Source organism: Periophthalmus magnuspinnatus, chromosome 1 (genome assembly GCF_009829125.3).
Source record: "Periophthalmus magnuspinnatus isolate fPerMag1 chromosome 1, fPerMag1.2.pri, whole genome shotgun sequence".
Lineage (NCBI taxonomy): Eukaryota > Metazoa > Chordata > Actinopteri > Gobiiformes > Gobiidae > Periophthalmus > Periophthalmus magnuspinnatus.
The window spans coordinates 31,295,699-31,314,482 of NC_047126.1; the positions used below are offsets into that span (position 1 = coordinate 31,295,699).

Consider the following 18,784-nt stretch of genomic DNA (forward strand, 5'->3'; position numbering starts at 1 on the left):
TGGTTACAATTCAACTGTAATATTTTTTTTTTTGTTTTTGTTTTTTTGGGTGGGGGAAAGATCAAGTAGAGGCCTAGTGCCAATTACGAGAGGTCACGGTGAAGTACTCGGTGTAAACCTGCAACCCTGCAATCAATATTCGGATACTTGTAAGCTCTTAGTCGTAATAGACTTTCTCTGTACGCTGCAGGAACCTTTTCATCTGCGGCGTTTTCATTACAATCTCTTAATGATTTCGTCAGATCCGTTAGATCAATGGAAGGGCTTAGCGGCGCTATATGGAATAATAAAGCACGCCATGTGTAAACTGATAATGGTACAGTCTGTCAAGGTGAGGACGAAAAAAGACGCGCAGCTTTCAGGGTCAAGTCGAGGCTTTATTAGAGTAGGGTGAAGAAAAGGAATTGTATGCAAGAGGTCTATACTCCGAGCAAAACCACAACTAGTCAGATATCTCTCTGTCGGATCTATATGCTACACACCTTTCAGTCATCAAAGTTAGTGATGGAACCATTAAATAATTCAATAATTTACAAGCCCAGTTCTAAAAAAAGTTGGGATGATGTAAACAAAAGTGCAAAAAACAATAAAAATTATGCAAATGTTACAATATTCTTCATATTCTGTCACTATATAAGTACAGGATTATATGTGTGATGCTAAAAATGTGCTAAAAAGACATGGTTTTGTGTATTAAACTAATTTTAAAACGAATGCAGGTTCTTGATTAAACTTAATAAGACTTTTTAGTGTGTGTCTCGCAATCACGCATAATCAAAACAACTATTTCAATGCTATTTTCATTTCATTCACTGCAATCTGTTCTAGTCACAAAGTTCAGAACTGGGTTTGTAAAAAAAAAAAAAGACAATACATTTGACCATACGTGTGCTTCATATAAAAAAACACCATGTAGATCATTTATTATTCATTATAATCATAGGGGAAAAGGTACTATGTCCAACACTTTCAGGTAAGATAAGTTATTTCTAGTACTACGGGTTAACATTCAAATTCAAATGAAAAGTCAAAAACGGGAGCATATACCATCACTGTCTCCCATTAAAGCAACTACTGCACCAGTCAAGTCCATTCAGTTTAAATGTGTTTACAAGCAACCAGTCAGTAGCACAGTAATCAGAGCTAAAAGTATCAACTGCCACAAACATATTTAGGATGCCACTCTCCGCGTCTCCTTTTCGATATGTTTTCTTTTACTTTTTTTGTTCTTTTTCAGACGTACTGTGTCACATTTTGGCTCGCACATATTAAGCTACAATAAGATAAATAGTGTTTTGTGTATGTACGCGCTGGCCGCCTCTCGTAAGTGGCAGTAGTAGTCCATTAGAGGCGTCTCTGGCCAAGCAAACAGAGGTGGGTTAACACAATGTAAAAAGAATCCAACACACCACCATGTTGGGCATTTTTCATGTTATTATTATTTTTGTGTGTGTGTGTTTAGAAGGAGTCCATGGCCTTGAATTCGCTGAGCGCCTGGACCGGGGAGATGTGTTTCTTTTGCGAGCCCCTCCGGACGCGGGTTTGGCATTCTTCGGGCTTCTCCCTCTTCACCAGCGGCTTCTTCTCTGGAGCTTTCATGCGCCAGGACACCACAGGCGAGTTGACCGCCGCCGTGCCGTAGACCTTCTGGTATTTGGTGGAGGCCACGTACGAGGCCTTGACGGTCAGCACCACGGCGTTCATGAGGTTCTTGGCGGCTTGGATCAGGGAGGTGGCGCTGTCCAGCTGCAAGGAGGAAAACGTTCAGATTAGTGGAAGCATTGCAGGTAATAGATATTTTTGTATTGATCGTAACCAACGCGGCAGATGAGACTACAATTCAGTACAACATAATTCAATCAGTAACCCAGTGGAGCTTTTCATATGTACTAAACTAGATACATAAATCAATTATATTCTGACGCAACAGGCTGCTGGATGTTTTCACCCATAGTGTTCCAGCAGTTAAAGGAGTTGATCCATATGTTTTTTTTAAAGGTTTTTTATAATCGTAACTTAATAGAGATGTCATCTATTTGCAACAGAAAGGTGGATTTTGACAATAACTAGACAAATTACATTTTGAGCCTGATCTCTATAAGTGGTAATTGACTGAGACTGTTTAATACATCCAGATCACAAAACACAATTCAAACCTATCATTTCTGTAATAAATGCTCCCTATGTTAAATCAGAAAGTGCTATTTACTTGAAGACAATAATATAAGATCTTTTGGTCCTATTTTCATTGTGAATGATACTTGATCAGCCTCCAAAGGTAAGCTGCGCAGGATTGTTTGAACACTACATGATGAAGCGAATAGGTCGATTTGGATCATCTTATCAAAATTATAAATCAAACAACAACATGACATGACAATGCTCTCGGCACATACACTCAAGACTTTATGCTAATAGTAATGAGAATGTCACAAACTATCACATTAATGAACCCAGGCAGAACAGCTGTGTGTTTAGTAACACAGGTCAAACAAAAATGTACAATTATTATTCATTGTTTTATGTTCCATGATATTTTTATGATTAAAAGGCCTGTACCTGATTTGAATGTATTCTTGTCAAATTAAATGCAATTTCATGGTTCCAGACTAACCATCTGAGTTGGGTGCACTGGGGCACCTAAGATTTTCATTTGGATGCATCAAAAAATGATTTGAATGCACCAAAGCCTGTCGTTTATTTAAGTCATCGTAAAATATCTGTGTCATTGTGCAATATCACAGTGGCAGAAATGATTAAGTGGGCGTGACTAAAAGTATCTCCTGAAATCAGGTACAGGCCATTAAAAAGAGAACTCCAAAAATTCTTGTAGTTTATTGGATGACGTGACTAAAGTTCTCCAGAGCCTAGTGCTAAACACCTTAATTAGAGCCGATCACACGGCTCTTATCTCTCTGTGACGTCTCACTACGGAGCTTCGTTAGGGGAGGCAGGGTTCAGGTGCTCCTCTGTCTGGTTTGTTTGGCTGACATTTAAGGGTCAGCGGTCAGTGGGCTTCCGACTCTCGCTTAGGCCTAATGAGCACGATCTCCAGCTGCCCACCATGAAAAGGATAACATCTCAGCAGGCCCTCCGAACCGCACATAAGATGGACCGTCACCAGATAGAACAAACGAATGAAATGCAGATAAAGACGTGTGCTGCTGTGATGATAAAGACGTGTACTGCTCTGGTGATAAAGTCATCTCTTAGGTTCATTAGGGTGTGTGGTCAGTAGGAAATGTGGTAACATAATTAAAGAATGTTTCTCAAGAGATATGCTCTTTAAGTCCCAGTCGGCATGTATTCATTTATTCCTGTCAAAGGGTATAGCGGCCATGTTTAATTTGATCCATTCAGCCATATAATTACTGATATAATGCTGACATAATGTAAACATGTAAGACGCCCACACAGATGCAGTCCTTATCCATTCAGTTCATACTTATAGATTACAAAACACCGGAAAAATAATGTAATACTTTCAGGAACGTTTTCACCATGCAAGAGAATATTTAGTTTAAACTTTAAATTTTATTGCTATGGTCTTATTTTTCATGTTCCTGAAACCCTTGCATAGAAGCCCAACTCCTAAAAGTACCTAGATAATTTGAATGTTTTGGTATTTGGGACTCCGTGGATATTGAAGCTTGTAAAGATAATTGTGAGCTTTAGGTTTGTGCAATTTGAAGTCTTTATTGAAAATGCATTGCAACCAATATAGGTATACAGAGATTTGTCCCACATTTATAAATAGACCAAGGAAAAACAAGAACAGAGGGTATATGGATTATCTTTTGTCCATAGACCCTAGTGTAATATGCCAATTCTCTTCAAAATGCAAAATGTAACCAGTAACACCCTGTACCATTACTAATGCAATACTGAGAGAATTTAAACATGTGAAATATAAACACAAATGTGATTCCACCATTACTCCGCATTTGAAGTTTGGCATGGTTTTGTTGGCACCATGTTTTGGCCTCACTGAGCAACAATTCCATGACAACATAATGGCACCTCATTTATACTGGTGTTGAAGACTGAAGAGAGACTGCAGCACATCGCCTGCTACCAATTCTGTCTTCATTCTTCGCCTGCCAACACAAGCTTGTCTTACATAAAAAAGGATGTAATTAACGTTCAGCAGACAGCATTTTAATTGAGCATGCTAACTATTTTTACCTTTACAGCTCATACCGTATGCGCAGAGAATCGCGCGCTGCGGTCGTAACCTCTTTGTTTAATCATACACTTGCTTTTCAGGTATGAGATTGTTTCATTACAGCTTACACACATGGGTATGGCTATGTTTATGAAATGCAAGGGGTGCTGGTGTCATAAAACTCATTAATGTTGTAATTAAAATGACCACGGTTGAGTAAAAAGGAAAAACTGTAAATGGCATATTGTTAGCAGAATAAAAACTGTAATATCTACGAGGCCCTTAAAAAGAAATTTCTCCAGCGAGTCTGTAAGGGCTGGCTTATGACTCTATGAAACTATGTGATCCAGGGGAATACGCATTCTGATTTTCCCTGTTGAAGCCTCTCAAAATGCTACGGTGCCGTCATTATTCATTCACTCTCATAGACTGTATAAAGAAATTAACTGAGGGAGTGTGACGTCACCCATAGGCCCAAAATGAATCTCATCGAGAGTTAGCAGTTACAGGGGTGAATTTGGAGCCGAGTTCCATATTTTGTAAACAAAGAGGCAATCTGGAGAGAGGCTGTTGAAGCCCACTCTGCTGGTTTAGCAGGAGGCGGGCTCTTAGCAACACTGTCAATCAAACCTATTACTAACGCTAGCAGGAACGACCTCGGGGAAAGAAGGCGCCTGATCCGTCTGATGTCTGTTATTAATGTTCATATCTTGATTTACGGACAAAACAACAAAATAGAAATTCCAGGATCATAACGAGTCTTACAGCAGCAGTTACAGAGGAAGGGGAGAAAGTTTCTCAATACAAAGTGAACTGGAGCCAGAAGCGCACCCATGCTCGCTTTCTATTTGGAACATGTTGGCTAACAGGTTAGTTATGTTCACTTATAAATACAGGCTATGTTCACACCACACTCAGTGGTGGTAAGCTATTATTGTAGCCACAGCTGCCCTGGTAGTGATGGAAGCGAGGCCGCCAATCTGCAACATCGTCATCAACTAACATTCTCATACACACCACTTTCATACTAGGCAGTGTCTTGCCAAAAGACACAAAGGCAGATACACTCACTTATTACTTACACAACAGCTCAAATATATATTTTGCCAAACAAAAAAAAAGTTTCCTTTAGATAGTAAATGTGAAACCTATCCCAACCTCCTCCCTCACCTGGCCTTTGTTCAGTATCACCTGTCACTCAAAACACAGCGCCTCTCACTGCCTCTCCACCAGGGTCTCAAATCCAGCCTCTGATGATGCATTCACTGGGTATATGAAAATGCACTATCTCGTAAGCAACGCATTCTATGACATTTAATATAAATAATCAGCTAAAGACCATGCTTCTGTTTATAGTTACTTGCAAACCAATGAGAATCATGTAAGTTAGCAATATCTTACTCCATTTAGAACTTCAAAGTTTTAGGGGGCAACTTTTATTTCCAAAAGCCGTCTGAATGCATCACAGCAGAGCGCTGTCTTAAGTAATTGTAGTTGACAGATATAAAACTCACTCGTGGCAGATATTGGATTTGTGAAGTGAGAGCACTATGTGTTGTTCTTCTATCAGACCAAAGCGCACTGTCTGTCATCAGTAGATGGCATTGATACAATAGGATTACAAATTGAATAATAACATATGAACATAACATAACATATGAACTGAAGGTTAAGTATAGAACAGTGACAATTGATGTGTGAGTGTGAGCGTGTTACACCAGGCATGAAAAGTACATCCTGGAGAAAAAAGGTCCACTGTCAATCAATCTGGTATTATTAGCTGCTTATCAGTCTGGAACAACCACAGAGACCTTAATATGCTCTGCCCTTTAGCAAGCTGTATGGGGCTGATTATAATCTCAGGTCAGCCATAGGTCTACGACCCACAGAGCACAGTGTAAGATGATGAGTATACATGCAGAGTGGACCTACCCCAGACACGATGAGCTCTCCGCCCAGGTTCTGCACCTCAGCCTTCACTTTGCTGCAGATGTTGAGCTGGTGGCAGTACAGGGCGATCCTCTGGAGGTAGGCCAGGAGGTCCTGCTTACAGGCCGAGTCCGGACACTGGGAGAGACGCAAACAACAAACAAAGAGTCAGGAAGAGTTTGAATAACAGTTTGAGTTTCAGATGATATCACAATATTCTTAAAGGTCCTATATTACGTAAAATTAACTCTTGTGAGCTTTTAGCCATGTTATAATGTTGTTACATCATTAAAAACATACCGGGAGTTGTGTTTTTTATTATTCTGTTTACATCTCCAAACCTCAAAATGCTCTGTTCCACCTTGTGATGTCATTAAGCGGTAGTTTTCAAGTTAGCAGCTCCTTTTTACATTTAGTGCCGTAGAAATGGGCAGTTCCAGGGCTGAAATCACCCAAATGATTCTAGTGAAGGTGTGTGGAGTTTAAAAACACAGTGGAGCACAACATATATTACCACATGACATCATACGGTGGAACAGAGTGTTTCAGTTTGAGAGAAGAACACAGCTTAAACATGCAGGATTTGTGTGTTAAACGTTTGAATGAAACAAAACACAACTCCAGTGTAAAATAAGATAAGATAAGATATGCCTTTATTAGTCCCACAGTGGGGAAATTCCAGTATTGCACCGCACAGTTAAAGAACAGAAGGAAAATGGTACATGCAATAAAACAAGATAATAGATAGTTTAAAATAATAATAAAAATTATACTTAAAAATAAACTAAAATAAATAGACTCTAATGTAACATTTCCGTAAAGTGACTTGGGTATTGCACATAGGTGTGGTTGAATGACACATGTTCAGTGTTAACAATGTTCATTGTACAGTCTGACAGCAGCACCCTCTCACTCCAAAAGACCTGAGTCTCCTCAGGAGATAGAGCCTGCTCTGGCCCTTCCTATACAGTGCGTCTGTGTTGTGAGTCCAGTCCAGTTTGTTGTTCAGATGAACACCCAGGTACTTGTATGAGTCCACTCTCTCAATGTCCCTTCCCTGGATGTTCACTGAGGGGGCAGTAGAGTGGCATCTGCAGAAGTCCACCACCATCTCCTTGGTCTTCTCTGCATTGATGATGAGGTGGTTCTGCTGACACCAGTCCACAAAGTCCTGTGTTAGTCCTCTGTACTCCACATCGTCGTCATCCTTGATGAGGCCAATGACGGCAGAGTCATCAGAGAACTTCTGCAGGATGCAGCTGTCCGTGTTGTGTCTGAAGTCTGCAGTGTAAAGGGTGAAAAGAAAGGGCACAAGGACAGTGCCCTGGGGTGCCCCCACACTGCAGGTCGTGAGATCAGACACGCAGTTCTTGGCTCTCACAAACTGGGGCCGGTTTGTGAGATAATCCAGGATCCAGTCTGCCAGGTCACAGTCAATTCAATTCAATTCATTTTATTTTTGTTCATGTTTTGGTTGATGGGGGAAACCGGAGTACCCGGAGGAAACCCATCCAGACACGGGGAGAAACATGCCAAACTCCACACAGAAAGGCCTGGGCGAACTGGGGATCGAACCAAACCTTCTTGCTGTGAGGCATGAGTGTTGCCACTCAGCCACCGTGCGGCCTACACACAACACAGTCCACCCCGGCGGTCTCCAGCTTGTCCCTCAGGAGCAGTGGCTTGATGGTGTTGAAAGCACTGGAGAAGTCAAAGAAGAGAATCCTCACAGTGCTGCCTGGGTTCTCCAGGTGAGACAGTGAGCGGTGCAGCAGGTAGATGACGGCGTCCTCCACTCCGATGCCAGGCCAGTACGCATACTGCAGCGGGTCCATCGCTGAGCTCACGGTGGAGCGGAGGTGGCCAAGGACCAGTCTCTCCAGTGTCTTCATCAGGTGAGATGTTAGAGCCACCGGCCTGAAGCTGCTGAGCTCCTTGGCCTGTGGCGTCTTGGGCACCGGTACCACACAGGAGGTCTTGGTACCACCCTCAGCTTTAGGCTCATGTTGAAGACATGCTCCATAACTCCGCACAGTTCATCTGCACAGGACTTAAGGAGCCTGGAGCTGATGCCGTCTGGTCCTGCTGCCTTCCTGGGTCTGATCTTCTTGAGCTCCAGTCTCACCTGGGCTGTAGAAAATGACAGTGGCAGGCTGGGAGGATGGGTGAGTCCATGTGTGTTGGTGGGCTGGAGAGCAGAGGCAGAGGTGTGAAGAGGTGCAGGAGTTCCCCATTGTCTAGCCGGGGAGGGGAGAGCAGGCAGCTGGGTGGGGGGAGGGGTGGGTGATTGATCAAATCTCAGGAAGTGAGAATTGAGGTCGTTCACCCACAGCAGGTCCCCCTCCGTCTGGGCAAGAGGTGCTTTGAAGCCTGAGGTAGTCTTTAGACTTCTCCACACCCCCTGGATGTTCTTCTCCTGTAGCTGTTGCTCCATCCTTATCCTTATGGCTGGCTTGGCTTGTCCTGATTTTCCTCCTCAGCTTCTTCTGTACAACCTTCAGCTCCTCCTTTGTCCCTGACCTAAAAACTCTCTTCTTCTCCTTCAGCAGAGCTTTTATGTCAGGGTTAATCCATGGCTTGTCGTTAAGAAAACACCGCACCGTCTGGGAGGGAACGATGTTTTCAAAATAGAAGTTTATGTAGTCCGTGATGCAATCAGTCATTGTGTTGATGTCCTCTCCATGTGGGTCACAGAGCTCTATCCACACTGTGGTGTCAAAGCAGTCTCTCAAGAGAATCCTCACTCTCAGCAGTCCACTTCTTCACCACACGGGACACCACAGGCTCTCTGTGCACAATGGGCTGGTGCACAATGGGCTGGTACACAGGCTCCAGATGGAGAATAATATAACACTTTCAGGACCATTTTCACCATTAAGAGAATATATACTTTAAATTTTAATATTGTTAATTGCTATGGAAACAGTGCTATTTTTCATCTTCCTGAAAGCCTTGGATAGAAGCCCAGCCCCTAAAAGTACCTGGATAATTTTAATGTTCTGGTAATTGGGATTTGCGTTCACTTGTAAAAAGATGTTGTGCATAATGCAGCTTGTAAAAATTAACTGTGAGCTTTAGGTTTCTGCCATCGGAAGTCGTTTTAATAATACACCGCAGCCGATATAGGTACACAGACATTTGTCCCACATCTATCACTATTATAATCTAGAATCTGAAACCAAAGACCTCAGACTTAAACGCACTCAGCATTAGTTAAACCTCATTATTGTGGAGAGTCTAACCTATACATTATTAAAACACACTACCAGCAATTGTTACTTGGAGGCAAATCCTTCTGAGATTTATGCCAGCTAACTTTATTTAGCCAATACAAGCTAACCCTCCACAGAAATATATTAGAAATGCGCTATAGAAACTTGCCGTGCTCTGACAGACATGCTGACCTTTCTGCACCTATGCCTCACTTTATCTTTACAAGGAGCTGCTGTCATGGAGATTACATTAAACCAGCCCGAACTTCTGAGCACTGAGCAACTGTCTGCAGAAACTGAGGGAATCATTTTATTACTTCTGGAAATAAGAATATGTGAGAAGAAAAAAAAGAAGTTTAAAATATAAATTGTTTACTTTGCTTTGAAGTACTCGGGGAAGAAAAATACTAAATACAAAGTGGAAATTCTCCCTGCGAAAACGACTTGTTATAGCGGTCTTTGAGTGGTTGAGTTTTTGTGCAGCCACAAGAGGCAACAACAACAAGTCTAACAAAACCAGTAGGAGTCCAAAAATGGTGGTCACTAATTATACGCTTTAGCGCCGTAGAGAGGCCTGTGTTGTTTAGCATTTCTTTTCAGTTGTGGGCTGCAGCAGGTAAGACTTTCAAAAGCCTGGAGAGCTACACCACAGGGCGCCAGCACATTCATTTCATGTGTAGAGAGTTATTGCCACGCATGTCGCGAGGGGAGAAAAGAACGGATCAATCAGACATGAATGAGCATATCACGTTCTAACACAAACAGCTGGCCTATCTGTGCACTGGGTCTGTGCGGCATTTTGCCAGCAAATGACCAAAATCACAGTGAGCACCAAATGGAGCGGTGTGGAGGGCGAGGGCAGCCTCTTCAGGGCGGCTGCTCCCACTCCTCCACACTCTTATTATGTGTCTGGGTCCCTTCCAGGAGCAGCCATGGCCCACTAGGCTCCCAGTGGGTTAAGAACACTGCATCAGCTGCTTAAACACTCCGAGCATCGTATTGTCGCGACATCTTTCTACCAGCCATTAATATTAAAGGGCTCTAACTAGGACGCTCAGCGGTGTGGCATGGGGAAGTCGCAGCTCATTTCCTTGTCCTGGAAGCTGCAGTGGAGAGGGACAGCAAGTTAAACATGGGCCCGTGATATGAATATGTCCCCCCCAAGGCTTAGCGCCATCGTGGCTGCCCATCTCTGCTCTCCCTGGAAGAGCCTCTTATCATAAGAGAAACTGTATCGATTGGCTAGAAGTGCTCTCCACAAACGATGGTCACAAACAGAGTTTAAACATTCCCTCAAGTGTCTCAAAGTAGCAGTGGAATTTAAAGGCAACAATCCGAGGTGTGATGTACTTTTACTGGTATGTCCTTGTCAAAGGTAAACATGGAGGTGGGAGACATGTACTGCCCACATTTATCAATATGAATACCACATCACTCTATAGAATTTGATTACATTCTGTGATTTAGAGTGAAATGTACTGATTCAACCTGAGATGCTCTGTCTGAATTGAGGCCCATTTCATTTTCCATTCTATTTTTAAGTGTCTTTTAAAAGATTTGTTAGGACATTTCATTGCTTTTATTGTTTCCATAGATGTATTCAATTAAGATACAGTGCATTACATTGCACACAGAAACAATTTCACGAAGCGATTGGATGTCTTTCCCAAGTTATTACGCCTGCCCTGCCATTATTCTGTGCCATCACAGTTAACTGCACATCATACACAGGGGCTGGAGCCTCAGGCCTGTTTGATGCAGACATGACACAAATTCCGCCATAGTACAGTTGACTAATAGGCCATTCTTTGCACAAATTCCTTTTAGATGTAAATAAACAGTATGCTCCATTACTTTTTCAGGCACAATGAACACACCTCCATGCATTCCATCTTCTTGGCGGCAGTCCTCATCAGAGAGTGTTTATCTGTGAAACACAGCGGGGAAACGCGCTGTGCTTTGATGCCTGACTTTGCTTGGCCTTTTTTTAAACTCGTCTCGACCTCACGGCATCTTGGAGAATTTCCATTTCATAATATTTGTTCTTTGACACTGCTGTTTCTCAGTCTGATCTCTGTGAAGTCAATGGCAGCGACAGTAAGGCGAGGAGGGTCAGGCGCACAGGAAATCAAACTTGCGATAGGCTGTGGTTGGCTGTTGCGTTTTACATTTTAGACCATAAGTGAGGGAGTTCTTTTTTTACGGGGGATATTTGAGAGACATTGTGACGAGCTGGGAGCGATGTTAGATAAGGGCAAGGCATGGATGAGAGCGCAGCAGTCTGTCAGAACACAAGTCACACCTCGTATACGACCACTGCTGCATGGACAAGTGGATTCATTACCACACCACAGCTACTTTATATTCACCACAAAAGCCACGTATATGTGAGATGTTTTCTGCTATTCAAAAGGCTACAGCCAAATGCCATATGGGAAAGGTGAGCCATGCAACATAAACATTAAGCCACATGTAGGTTACAATGTGGACCAAATATAGAAGCTAAATCTGGACTTGATCCAGGGATCAACAGTCACTCACCTCAAAGTACGCTTCCCGGAGTTTTCCCCAAAGAGTCATAAAAATCAAAGACATGATGGAGGATAACTTAACCTGCCTCCCCCCTGTGTCTGCGTACACTGAATGATGTGTGAATGGGTGAATGGGGTGGGGCTTAATTTGAACTGGAACAACCTGGACAGGATCCAGCAACTGTTTTCTTTGCTCCGGTAACTACACTGGAGTTAAACCTTTATGTTCAAGGTCTTGAATAGTAAACACAGACCGTTGAATTAAGCTCACATTTTCATGAGCCATAGGCTACATCTCACCTCCTCCACTCATTCGTTCATTCATTCAATTTGTTTTTGTAAAGCCCAAAATCACAACAGCAGTTGCCTCTTAGGGCTGAACATGAGAAATGATTTAACCAAAAGAAAGTTAGAAAATCAACAATGAAAGACACTCTGCTCTCTCTGCACAGAACTGTCCTACAGCTTGATCCTGTGCTACTGCTCCTTCTGTGAGAGTGGTTCAGCCCGCTCCAGAGTCTCTCGTGCAGAGCAGGAGTTCTGAACTTAATTTATAGGCAACTCAACTTTTTTAACGAGCCAAAGCGGCAAAATGGGATTAATTTGTTCGCGATATTAAATGGACTTTGACGACAGAGAGGGCAGACGAGGATATGAGGAAATCCGACATCGCACCATTAGGACTAAATATGGTAAAGTCACAGGCTAATGGTCTGAACAGCTAATGGTCTGAACAGCCTCATGTGAATGAACAGCTTTTGCACAATCTTCAATTGTCAGACCATTTAAACTCACCAACTGTGTATATTCTGGTTAAGTTTTGACCTTGTATAGTCACCAGTCCCAAAGACACTTTTTGTTCAGCAATGTCTGATTTACATGCCCTGAAGCTATAAATGTGACCGCTTGCCATTTTTTCCTCTTTTTTATAACCTTTTTAGCTTTTTTTAAAATAACAATTTAGAAATACATAGTAAATGATGTGCCCCCAGCAAGCTTCCGTTATCATTTATGCTTTTATCTATTGAGTTATTTATGTTAAAAAGTCTATAGAGAAACATTAACGTGAATCTTCCTTCTTAACCATGGCTGGTAGGACTATGAGCAGCATTCACGTTCAGTTGTAAATACTACTCTCAAACATGACGTATTTGAATTCTTATGTATGTTTATGTAGAACTAGTACCACAACCCTACAAATACATCGCCTGCAGCAACTTCAATGTTATTTTGTGGACTTGGAATTTGTCCACACTAGAGCAGCCATTAACAATTAAATACACCCCTGGAGAGCCTATTAAATGAGATCGCATATGGACTATATTGGCAGGGTGGAGAGCTATTGAACCAATTCTATGTATATTTGTCAAGTATGCAGACATAGGGAACGAATGGCAGTTATAGTGGACCATTAGCGCTTGATCAATGAAGTAATGGGAATGCTGTTATTCTGACATTCCTCCTATCAAAGAGCTGTTGCCCTTCACCTGTGTTCAATCCCAGTTTATCCAACAGAATGGCTACATATGTCAGTCTAGCACATCCATTACACAATTCAATAGATTAATATTACTGATGCGAGACCAGGGCCCCGTTTCACATTCAAAGTGAGTGCATTTCTGTGCCGCACCTCCTGCTCCTCTGAAGGTAAGCTGTCACCTGTCACTTGTGCTGAGCCACTAATCTTTCCATTTGCTCATTCTCTGGCTGTCATATTCACCCAAAAACAAAAGAAGAAGACAGTAGCAGAACAAACCGAATGTGACTATTTACAGACGTATTTCAAAGCGAGCGGATGTGAGTGAATGCGAGAGCAGACGGTTCTCGATAGATGTAACAAAATGAAGAGGAGAATGGTGTTATCTCGGGTGATTTTGCATTCGGAGAGTTTGGAAGAAATGAGTGGTAAGCAAAATAAGTTGTTTTTAAGCCGTTACGCGGTTTATAAACTCCAAGCAATATAGGGAATAGGGCAAGGGGATATGGTCTAAAACTTTGATCACATTATAAAAGAGACAATTTGCAGTAATCGTAAAATTTATGATATACCTAAGGTTGCTTAAAGGTGGCTTTTATAATAATTCTAATTTGTTTTGGGCTATTTAGATTATAACTATAAGTTCTGCTTCCGCTCCTCATGTCTTATCGCTTTCATTAGATTAGAGTTTTTAGCCTGTGAGTGTTTAAGTCGCTCTAGACGTTAGCGGTAGCAATTAGCCACAATCTCTGTCTGCCTCCCCTCTCAACTGTGAAGAAAATCAGCTGCAGTGCATGCTCAATATTGCAGTATGCCAAATTTCAAATCATCCCCATGTACATAATATATATCCCACCAGCCCGATATGGCTCATTTATAGTTTAAAGTTTTCAAGTTTTTTCAATATATATCTCACCACTGATATGATATGGCCCAGTCTGATATCGAGCAGTTCCTTCATTCATAGTTTCAAGTATAAAATTCAGTCCCTGACCACTAATTTTCACAGAGCCAATTCAAGTGGCGATTTGGATCTCTGAAAAACGATCTATGACTGAACAAAAACTTGCTTTAATTCCCTTTCATTTTTGTCTTGTTGGTACCAAACAAACAAAAGAACAAAAAGAGAAGAGATCCTCATGCCGGGCTTAATATAATGAGGCGAGATGGCGGTTGAGCAGCAGGCCGTGGTTTTGGCGTGGGACCTTTTTAATTGCGCATCAGTCACACTTTGTTCTTGGACTGTCAGTGCGGGTGGCGGCAGCTCTGTGCTTGTTGTGGTGGATTTAGTATGGCGGAGTTCTCCGCGGTGACAACTAAAGTGAAAACCTGCGGAGGAGCAGTAATGAGCTTTAAAGCAAATGTTCCAGTGACTTTTATTAACGCCAGGTCACTCCTTACACACAGATATTGACAGGGCAAAATTACTTCCAATAAATGTAACAAGAAGAAGATCTGAACCCAATGAAGAGGTGAATACACTATGTAGGCAGAGTGTGTGCGGTTAAAGCTAGAGCGGCTTATTGCCCTGTGCAGTGGACATTACAGATCAGTGCATGGGTGCACCACTGCGACACGCGCATTTATTGTCTACAAGAGAGACCTTGTGCTTTATGTTAGCTCAATATAATATACACAATACTCAATACTCCATCAGGACGAGTGTGAAAAACAAGTATGTCTAGAGTGGCTTATGTTTATAAAGACTGTCAAGTGATCGTTCAGACATTATTTTAATTGCACATAATTGCAAATTGATTCATACAATATGTGACGTAACCCAAATCAATAGTCTTACACTATTCATGGGTTTCAAGGGCAACAGTTCTCTGTGACCATGGCAATGACACAATTGAAATCAAACTATTATATATTTTGAATGGGAAAAGGTCCTCACACAATCTTTCAAATCAGGAAGGGATTATTTGCATAAAAATCTTGAATAGTATATAACAAAAGAAGATAACAAAAGTAAATCTAAAGTTAATGCCTCCTCCCATGTAATGATTTGCGTATTCAGTCTTTTAGATGCCCTTCCTAACCTTTACAAACTTATCTAAAATTGGGGTTTAAATTGGTTTGTGACCTTTATTGAAAATTGTGTGTTTTAATTAAGCTCAAGTGAAAACAAATGCGAGTAGCTACGCTGTCGATGTGAACAGAACAATTTGTTGTTTAGACACAAATCGTTTAGTGGGGCCTTATTTGAATGTATTTGTTTTGCGTGTACTGGCTTCTCGCAGTGGTTACCTGTGAGGTGCTCCACTGATAGATGCTTAATCTCTGGACAGACTTCACTATTCTGCGGACGGGTCACGAGTTCATGGTGGAGCGACGCACGACAAACGCCCATTCACACATGTATCACCCGTCAGGCAGGCAGAGCGAGAGAGTGAGTAGTGAGGCGGCAGGAGGAGGAGGAGCGGTAATCACGGCAGTAATCACAGACCCACACGGAGTAGAGACCTTTTAACTGTGAGGCCTCGGTGTCACAGTATGACAGTGTCACACCCACTGGAGCGGCACACTGGCATCTAAAGGAACGATGAAGGTGATGAAGATGATGAAGCAGGGGACATCGTAACATTATGCATAATGACAATGCATCTGTTCAAATCATAGACTGTATAAAGAAGTGGGCTAAGGGAGTCACGTCACACATAACTCATAAAAGCTAGTCGTAACAGGGGCCATATTTGAAATTTCGACCGTGAGTATCATAGCAACCAAAGAGCCAATCAGGAGCAAGGCTGTTGAAGATAATGTCTTTTCCCATTTGCACTGCTGGTTTAGCAGGGAGTGGCTTAGCAATACTGTCAATCAAACCTGTTGCTAACGCTAGTAAGAGTGACCTCAACAAACCTCATTGGTCTGTTATGACTGTTCATATGTTGATTTACAAAAAAATAAATAAATTAATTAATTAAAAAAAATTACAATATAATAATAAAAATACCAGGATCCTGTAGCGCGGATTAATATTAATATTTTAAGACCAAAATGACAAGCAGTTATGGAGAGGGGAGTGACAGTTTTTCAATAGAAAGTGAATTGGAGCTGATGGAGCTGGAAGCATGCCCATACTCACTTCCTATTTGCAATGTGGCGGCTAGCAGGTTAGCTATGTCGATTTATATATACAGGATATGGTTCAAATCTTATTTCTTTTACATGTCATTGGGATATTCATACAGACGTTCCAGTGATTGTAGACACAGAGTCTGTGTGCAAAAGGCTGGAACCTTTCTCTACACGGAGAGTTAGTGTTAGCCACCAAACAACACAAACTATGAAAAATGACGGCTGTTTAAACAATCGACAACCATTCAACCACACGCGAGTAACATTAGAGCCTCAAGAGAAAACATTACCAAACACTTTATTGACTTAGCAATTAACGCCAAAATTAGTAAGGTTCACTTGGGCAAAACCACAAGGAAAATATATCAAGGTCACAAAATAATTTTTTCATCAAACATTGTAATGGAGTGGATTTGGGGTACCAGATGATATTTTAAATGAACACATTATTATTGGAACTGAGAAAACAGGATTGGTGTGGTGATTACTGTAATCACATGTATTTCTATAGTTCAATGTAATATGGATTTGCATGTATAGTATATTCTAACGTGCAACACAGGCTCTACATCAGAGATTTGGCACAGTTCCATTAATCATAAAATCAAATAAAAACAATTTTCCGAAGATGAGTTGACATTTACATTTACTCTCTGGAATTTCTTTTTACTATTACTGTAGCCTCCGCATATTGATAAAACAGCTTAACTGCATAACCATACATTCATCACTGAGGATTTAAAATCAAAACAAAGAAAGGCTTCGATACACGGCATAGGCAAATATTGAAATTTATGGCCACAGTCAGCCTCCATTGTAAATAATACTGATTTCCCTGTCTCAGCTCCTCTCGTTCGCCATTTCCACTGTTCTATTTATTGTAAAGTGAAACTCACAATCTTTATAACAGCTACAAATTATAAGGCACAGTTTAGCCCAGGTGCTAAGCTATTAAACCTAAACCAAAAGTCGATTTTGCAAAACTGCCACAATCACCGATCAAAACTTTTAAAGGACATCTATTGTATTTGTGTCTGCTGTATAGTTATAACCTATGAGACCTGTGGATCATAATGTTATAATCTGCACATTTTAAATCACAATATTCATCTAAAACGACTTAATACAAGAAACACGTCTGCTGGCTTCCACGGTAGAAAACTGAGGTGCCCAATGGGTGCTGGCACCTCTTTTTAAAAAACTGTACCAAAATGACTACACAGCACTGCCAAATCCTACGTGCATCACTGAAAATAAACGAAAATAAAATTGGAGAACAAAGTAACTGGAGCGCAGAGGGCGTACGCTGGTGGTGGTGAAAACGGGGACTGATGGGCAACATGATGTCTTAAAAATAAGTGATTAAAGATTACGCAAACATGCAGGAATCACTAAAAAAAACTTCAGGTGAGGGAAATAACTATAACATGGTTTAAACCTGTAAAAAGTCTTACTGCATGAACTGTATAACATGTTCAAATTCAAATATCGCTTTTACTGGTAACAATTGTATTGTCCTCTATAAAAGGTTTAGACCCTGCAAACCCATTGTGTTTGTAGTACTTTTTCAAAACTGTAAGCGCACATGCTAGATACAGTTCTTAAAGCAGCTACTCTGAACTTGCTTAGCTTGTATGTGGAGCTGGCCTTGTAAGTATGAGTAACAGAATAGAACATACCATAACTGGAGCCAGTCGGAGGTGCCTCCAAGGTTTTTTTTACGTGACGTACTCTGTATTAACGTCTGAGAGAGCTTTCTGTGTTATTGGCTGGTACACCCACTACACACGTGCTCATCAATGGGGCTGATGTAAAGGTACCACGACAAGCTTTGCTACTTAAGGGACTTGAGGGCGGGCCAACAGGAGGGAGATCGGAGCACTCGGCGAGCATAGGTTAAGTTATATAATGTGCGAATGCGAAACACTTGTTCTTATCAAGAGTTCAGGCAAATAATCAAGGCTGTGTTATTGTGATGCTTCCATTAAATACGCTCGATAAAAGCATTTCTTTTAACTTTTAATGCACTGCTCAGAAAAGAAAAAAGTAAACAGAAATGTTAACATGGCAATACTTTTATAATAAAACAATGTGAAGAGGCAAACTAAATATTAATTACAGTCAGGTAGCATTAATGTTAACGTGATAATCGACCTGGTCCTATATGGTTCTGTCAGGGTTGATTCTGTCAGTGGGTATTTACATTAGCACTAAAAATCTGATTCCCAATAATTAGGCTTGATTTTTGGTGTATGTTTACATGTACAAAACAAATCTGGTCATCAAAAACATTGGTGACGTGTGAGTTCAAGACCCAGTGTGTAACTTCTTACCAAAAATGGACTAAATAGTGCCATGCCACCAACAGAAAGTTGCTTAGATTTTAGTA

At 41.3% G+C, this 18,784-nt stretch overlaps 1 protein-coding gene across 1 annotated transcript in view; it reads right to left on the reverse strand.

The window, feature by feature from the left end:
- Nucleotides 1-364: 364 nt before the first annotated feature.
- Nucleotides 365-18,784, reverse strand: part of ctnna2 (catenin (cadherin-associated protein), alpha 2) — a 212,933-nt gene continuing 194,513 nt past the window's right edge. The window contains exons 15-16 of the mRNA XM_033965687.2: nt 6,098-6,232; nt 365-1,746 (exon numbers count right to left, since the gene is read on the reverse strand). Of these exons, the coding sequence (XP_033821578.1) occupies nt 1,459-1,746; nt 6,098-6,232 (423 nt within the window). The 3' untranslated portion in view covers nt 365-1,458. The remainder of the gene's footprint in view (nt 1,747-6,097; nt 6,233-18,784) is intronic.